At 22.3% G+C, this 8,106-nt stretch overlaps 1 protein-coding gene across 1 annotated transcript in view; it reads left to right on the forward strand.

Moving 5' to 3' along the window:
- The first annotated feature begins 2,150 nt into the window (after positions 1–2,150).
- The window catches only part of LOC117182075 (ejaculatory bulb-specific protein 3-like), a 6,454-nt gene continuing 498 nt past the window's right edge, over positions 2,151–8,106 (forward strand). The window contains exon 1 of the mRNA XM_033375102.1: positions 2,151–2,556. Coding sequence (XP_033230993.1) covers positions 2,385–2,556 — 172 coding nt within the window. The 5' untranslated portion in view covers positions 2,151–2,384. The remainder of the gene's footprint in view (positions 2,557–8,106) is intronic.

Below are 8,106 nucleotides of genomic sequence, written 5' to 3' on the forward strand. Positions count from 1 at the left end.
TCTCTTTCATTTTGTAGAAAATTCATGTATTTTGTTCAAAATTAATTTTTTTAATTGAAGGTTTATCATTATAGCTGAAAATACAATTATTTTATCTAGAATTTAACTATTTTTTTAAAAATCGTCTTATTTGGTTAATTTCAACCATTTTCGTTTAACAATTTTATTTGTTTGTTGTTGAAAAATCAACTATTACATTTCTCATTGAAAATTGAAGACCTTTGCTGAAATTGGAAATACTTTTTTAGAATTTTTTTTACAATTCGTCAAGTTATTTCAAAACCTTTTTTTAATGAAAATTTAAACATTTTGTTGAAAATATGATTGTATTTGGTAAAAAATTAATTTTCAAACAAAACATTGATCTATTTCATTTTTGAATATTTTATTTGAAATATTTTAAAGAAAACATATTTTATTGAAAATTAAATTATTATGATAATTTTTTAATCAATTTTAATAAACAAATGCATTATTCGGGCATTTTTCGGCAGAAAAATTAGGTTTCTTCCATACCAGTCTTTTAAGTTGGGAACTTCATGGCAATTTCAGCAAAATTCATATAAGTTGATCAATTTTATAATTTCTTCAAACAAATTTAATTAACAAATGGATTAATCAGGCATTTGTCTACAAAACTATTTGTTTTTTTCTATGTCAACATTTTTAATTAGGAAGTTTATGATATCTTAAGCAAAATCCATAATTTTTTTATCAATTTTATGATTTTTTCAAACAAATTTAATAAACAAATGTATTAATTAGGCATTTTTCGACAGAAAAAATAGTTTTTTTCTATCTCAACTTTTTTAATTAGGATCTTAATGAAAGTTTCAGAAATATGTATAATTTTTTATTAATTTTTTTTTACAAATTTAATAAACAAATGCATTCTTGGGGCATCTGCCGACGGAAAAATCCTTTTTTCTTTCTATGTCATGCTTTTAATTAGGATCTTTATAATAAATTCCGCAATATTCATGTTAAGTTGATAAATTGTAGGATTTTTAGTAACAAATTTAACAAACAAATGCATTATTCGGGCATCTGTGGACAGAAAAATTCATTTATTTCGATGATCAGTCTTTTTAATTCGGAACTTTATGATCATTTCAGCCAAATTCATAATAAGTTGATAAATTTTATATTCTTTTCCAAACAAATTTAATAAACAAATGCGTTATTCAGGAATTTGTCGATAGAAAAATGAGTTTTTTTTATATCCACTTCTAAATAGGAACTTCATGAAAACTTTAGCAAAGTTAATAATTTTTTGATCAATTTTGTGATTTTTTTAATAAATTTAATAAACAAATGCATTATTAACGCATCTGTCGGAGAAAAAATTCTTTTTTGTTTCGATGCCAGACTTTTAATGGGATCTTCATAATAAATTCGGCAACATTCATGATGAGTTGATAAATTTGATCATTTTTAAAAACAAACTTAACAAACAAATGCATTATTCGGGCATCTGTGGACGGAAAAATTTTTTTTCGGTGTTAGCTTTTTAAATTTGGAACTTCATGAAAATTCATAATTGCTTCATAAATTTTACATTTTTTTAAAACCAAATTTAATAAACAAATGAATTATTCGGGTCTCTGTCGATGGGAAAATTATATTTTTTTCGATTTCCTAATTTATAAAGTTGACATAGAAAAAAATTTTAATTTTAATTTTCATTAAATTTGTTTCTAATGTAAACAATTATAATCAAAAGCGAAATTTAATATAATTGAATACAATATAACTTGAAAAAACTTATAATCATGGAAAATCGTAAAAACATTTTTTCCTCAAATAATTTGTTTATAAAAAATGTTTTGGTGTAATATGTAATATTGGAACATCCTTATCTATTATCACTATATGCAATTTAGGCTATTGTGAAATTGTTGTATAAAAAATTACAAAAATTTTATTCTTAATTAATTTTCTTATAGAAAATTATTGAAAAAATGGTATAAAATTATAAAAAGAATTTATAAATTTTCCAAGTTTTATTTCTGAGGCTAGGAAATACGAATTTTATTCAATGTCTTGTATTAAAATATTCCTGGAAAGAAATTGGTCTTTCAAATGTAAACATTTGTGTTCAAGGACAAATAATTTCAGTATAGGCAAGAACGATTCCGATCTCTCAATTTCACCCTCTTCAGTCGCGCCTAGAATACCGTGGACAGAAGATCGAAATCACATTTCTAAATTAGTGACAAGTAATTACATTAAAAAAAATCGCTACCTCGTCAATTAAATACAAACTGTTTCTTAAAGTAAAAATAAATTCTAATATCTGGAATTTGATTTCGAAAAAAAGGCACGACACAAAGTTGTGTAATTTGACTTATCGAGTAAAATCTACGCCCATCAAAATCTTTAAAATGAATTCAAAAATAATTGCAATTTTCTTTTTCTTCGCTTTGACTACGTTGACGAACTCGCAAACGGCGCAAGAAATCGATGACCTTCTGAAGGATGAAGTTTATGTTCAAAGTCAGATCGACTGCGTCTTGAATCGCAGGACCTGTGACAAGATGGGCAATGAAATTAAAGGTAAGAAAAAAAGCAGAATAAAAATAAAAATTTAATTTTATGGATATTTAAATCTAGGAAAATTTGATAAATATTTTTTGTTTGAATAACAATTTTTAGCTCTTGGTCCACGGGCAGAATTATATTAATCGTTTGGTTAAAACCAAATATTATTTTATTATTTATTGATGATTCAATTTATTATTCAAATGTCTGGGTTTTTTTTTATAAAATAACTTAAATTCTTTTATTATCATATTCCTAGAATTGTCCCGAAAAATACGAGCGATGAATGAAAAATCTGAAAAAATAATTCTCGAAATTGGTAAACTTCCGAAAAAGAAAATATTTGAAACAAAAAATTCCTCAAATTATAAAATTGCCGAAATATGAAAATTTGAACTTTGATAATTTTCGATTAATTAAATTCCTAGAAAATTTATAATACTAACAAATTTTTTAAAAATAAATCATATTTATTTATCAAATTAAGATATTTAAATATATTTATAGAAAATTGTTTTAAATGCTAAACTTATTATTTTTTAATTATTCTTTAATTTCAAAATAACGGGACGACTGAAAAATCAATACTGAATTGAAAAATTCCCGAATAATAAAATTCTCGAATAATAAAATTTCAGAATTAGAAAGTTCCCGAATTGGAATATTCCCGAATAATAAAATTTACGACAGTTTATAATATTACCGATTGGAAAATTCCCGAATATTAAAGTTCCCGACAGTTTATAATATTAGCGAATTGGAAAATTCCCGAATTTTAACAATGGGAATTTTTTGTAAATATATTTCATTGATTACAAATACAAAAATTAGATATTAGTGTCAAAATTTATTATGAACATTTAAAATTGCGAAGCTTTTTAAAATTTCAAATAAAATATTTCTAGGTGACGCATGTTTTTTTAATGTTCACAGTATTTGAAAAAATACAAAAAGCAAAAATACAAATACTGTGAACATTAAAAAAAATATGCGTTACCTAGAAATATTTTATTTAAAAATTATTGCTATTTTAAATTCAAGAAATAAGCTTCGAAATTTTTAATGTAAAAAATAATTTTTAAGACTAATGTCTTAGTGTTGTATTTGTAATTAATAAAATATATTTATAAAAAATTCTAATTGTTAAAATTCGGGAATTTTCCAATTCGGATTTTTTATAAATCGGCAATTTTCTGTCGCGAATTTTATTATTCGGGAATTTTCCAATTCGGTAATATTATAAACTGTCGGGAATTTTAATATTCGGGAATTTTATAATTCTGAAATTTTACTATTCGAAAATTTTATTATTCGGGAATTTTCCAATTCGGTATTTTTATTTTTCGGCAATTTTATTATTGGTGAATTTTATTTTTCGCAATTTTCGAATTCGATATTTGTATTATTCGGTAATTTCATTATTCGTGTATTTTATTATTTGGGAATATTCCATATCGGTATTTTTAGGTATATTTAGGCAATTTTAATGTTCGCGAATTTGATTAATCGAGAATTTTCTAATTCGGGGATTTTAGTGCCGGGAATTTTATTTTTGGGGATTTTCGAGTCGTGCTGAAATAACAATAAATGAAAAAAATATATAAACTGTCCAGAATTTTATTATTTCGGAATTTTTAATTTCTGTAATGTTATAATATAAACTTTTCGGGAATATTATTATTCATCCTATAACATTACCGAAATGGAAAATTTCCTAAGATGAAATTCCCAAATCGAAAAATTCTTGAAAGTAAAGTTTCTGAATTATAAAATTTTTAAATAACAAAATTTGTGAATTAGAAAATTTCAAAATATTACTAAATTTCAAAATTCCTGAAAAATAAAATTCCTAAATGTTTATAATATAACCAAATTAAAAAATTCGTGAATTAAAAGACTCCTGACAGAAAATGGCTAGAATATCCGAACTACGATAATTCCCTAATTATAAAATTCAAGACAGAAAATTCCCGAATTATAAAATATCCGAACTAGGAAATTCCCAAATTCAATTGCATAATTAAGTTTTCTGTGAATATTATTTTTTTATTTATTTAAAATACAATAATCAAATAATTTTATCCAAAAAAGTTATTTTTAATGATTTAAAGTTTCTAAAATTATGGTTCCAATTTAAAATAAGAATTATTGAAAGAAAACTTCATCCTGAAATATATATTACCTTCAATTATTATTATTTTTGATTTAAACAATACTTTTAGAAACATTAAAAATATTTTTTTGTCACAATGTTTGATTAATTTATTTTAAATAAATAAGTAATAGTTACAAAAAAAATTTAATTTTTGGGGATTTTATAGTCGGATATTTTATTTTTTGTTAATTTTCTTCGGAAAATTTTTTTATTCGAAAATTTTCTGAAATTGTTGTTCGAGTTTAAAATAAAAATGATGAAAAAGATATTTTTCTGGTTGAAAAGTTTGTTTAATTAAGCAATTTTAAATTTAATCAATAAATTTATAAACTAGTAACATTCAAAATATTTCTTTTAAAAAAGAATTTGATTATTGTTCCTGAATAAATATTTCATTTTATATTTGTTTTACGTGTTTCTGCATTTATTCCTGAAAGTTAAACATAATGAAATATCAAGAAAGTGATAGAAATATAATAAAATTAAAATTAAAAAAAAGAATATAAATTCTAGGAATTGTTAAAGAAACTAGTCGCTTACATTTATATCGAACTTCTAAGGTCTTTTTCTATTTTTTTTTTTTCATTATGAATTGTTCAAATTCAAATTTATTAAATTTTTCCGATAACTTCTATGTAAGAAAGTTATTTTTCCTCATGTCTTGAATTCTGCTTCTTATTATTCAGTTTACTTTAACATATCTTATCACTCCCAATTACAGTATGACAATGACGCAAAGATAAATACTTCTGTCCTTGAATAGAAAATCCAAGTATTTAAGCACAATTCGGTATTAATTTATTTTGACGATTATTCCGAATAATATGTAATTGTAACGTAACACTATATTTCAAAAATAATAAAATCGTTTTATAAATTTCGCAAGAAAATCAATAAAGCGATTTTATTATGTTAGCTTATTTGTCTCAAGATTCACAAACTGTGTATAATTTTTCCGAGTTTTAAATTCCCGAATTATAAAATTAAAAAATAATAAAATTCTTGAATAATAAAATTTCTGATTGATCAAATTCCCGAATTTGAAAATTTGCCGATATTTAATTTGAAGAAAATATTAAAAAAACACTTTTAATGATTTTCTCAAACTTTGGAAAACAATGTAGAAAATTTGAAAACTCAATTTTTCAATTTCGCATAATTAAAAAATTTTAGAAAAATTCAAAAGGTAATATTTAAAAATACTTCCACAACTTTTTAATAGTTTTTGAAAATATTTTAAAAAGAATCCAAAAGTTTGGAAGACAATTTTCTTACTTCTGCAATTAATTTTCAAAATTTTCATTATTTTTTAAAAATTAATTGAAAGCGAATATTTAAACAAATTTTAAGACAATAATCCATAATTTTAACGGAAAAATATATTTAGAGAATATTTTAATCACATCGTTTTATAAATGTCTATTAATGAAACGACTTTATTATTTCTCCTTAAGATTCTCGAATAGCTTATAATATTACCAAAGTTGAAATTCCTAAATTATAAAATAAAAAAAGAATTAAATTCCGGAATTAGAAAATTCTCTAATGTAAAACTTCCTGAATAATAAAATTTTTGAGTATTAAAATTCCCGAATAGGAAAATCGTCGACAAAAAATTCCCAAATTACAAAATATTTTAAATAAATAATTTCCGAATTATAAAATTAAACAAAAAACATACTTCGGCAATCTTATTATTCGGGTATTTCATTATAAGGGAATTTTCGAATTCGAGAATTTTGCATTACCAGGTATTTTATTATGTTGAAATTTTCGAATCAGGGAATTTTACAATTCCGAAATTGAATTATTTTTTAAATTTGTGATTTGCGAATTATTTAATTTGTATATTTCATAATTCTGCAATCTTATGTTTCTGTCGCGAATTTTTAATTTTGGTAATATTATAAATTGTTCGGGAATTTTTTATTTTGAGAAGTTTATTATTTGGGAATTTCATATCTCGGAAATTTTATTTTTTGAGATTTTTGTTTTTCAGAAATTCTATTATGCGGGAATTTTATTCTTCGGTAATTTTCCATCTACGGAATTCTTTCATTCGGGAATTTTATAATTTAGGAATTTAGTTATTCAAAATTTTCCAAATTTCGAATTTAATAATTCAGAAATTATTTGGGATTTTTTACATTAGCGAATTTTCTAATTCGGATATTTTATTTTTTTATTTTATAATTTGGGAATTTCAAATTCAGTAATATTATTTGGAAATATTTTTCGGTTTATTTAAAATCTGTATATATAAATGAAATATGGAAAACCATAAAAAAAACTGCACTTTGAACGTTACAATTTTAATTGTTAAATTTAGAACATTTTTATTGTAAGTCAAGTTATTGAATTTTGATGTATTGGACACCTATAATTGTTAGAAAAAATTCGAGTAACTTGAAGAGATATTTATAAGTTTTAAACAAATTCAAAAAATAATTAAGTTAATTTTTAAAGGCTTCAGAAGAATAAAAAACATTCAGTCGAAAAATTGAAAATGATTTTGTATTTCTAAAAATTAATTGAAAAATAATTTTTTTTTTAATGTAGAAAGATTTACAAATATATCGAACATTAATTAGGCATATTTTTAGAAAATTTATTCACTTTCGCAGGATTTTAAAGAAATTGTTTGGAAAAATTCATATCATTTTTAAAGATACTTAGAAGTATTGACAATTTTTTTAAAATAATTTAAAATTTGAAATAAATTATAACATCTAAATGTTTAAAGATTTTGAAATAAGATTTTGAACCATTTTAAGAATTTTTTAACTATTTAAAATAAAAATAATGTAACTTTTCATTTAAGAAGTGTGCAGCTTATAAAAAAATATAATCGTTTAATTTGAATATTTTTAGCTTAAAATTGCTTGAAATTAAATAATTTTTGAATGCATAGATTGATTCTTAAATTTAGATTATTGAAAATGATGGTGCGGATTTATATTTTTGGAACTGAATTTTTTAACTCCATAATTTAGAAATTATAAAAAAATGATTTGGCGTTTGAGCTGCATTTAATTTAATATTGATTATTTGAAAAGTGTTAGTAGCTTCCATTTTATGGGTATAAAATTATTAAGCATTTAAATACATTAAAAAAAAATTTGCACCGGGAATTTTTTTCTTTGATTGAAACGACTACCCTGAAGTTTTTAAAAAAAGCGGTACGTTACAGTGAATAATTTCACCTCAAGTGGATAATTATTATTGAAAAATACTAATATGCGAATGAATCGATATTAAAATTAATTGTTTCACTATTATTTGTCCTTTTAATTCATGATTATCCACTGAAGGTTGCATTATCATAATTTAATAATCTCATTTAATTTAAATTCAAAGTAATTGCAAATTAAATTAATTGAATTACGTTTTTAAATTAATTAAGTAAAATA

This window comes from Belonocnema kinseyi, chromosome 10 (assembly GCF_010883055.1).
Source record: "Belonocnema kinseyi isolate 2016_QV_RU_SX_M_011 chromosome 10, B_treatae_v1, whole genome shotgun sequence".
Lineage (NCBI taxonomy): Eukaryota > Metazoa > Arthropoda > Insecta > Hymenoptera > Cynipidae > Belonocnema > Belonocnema kinseyi.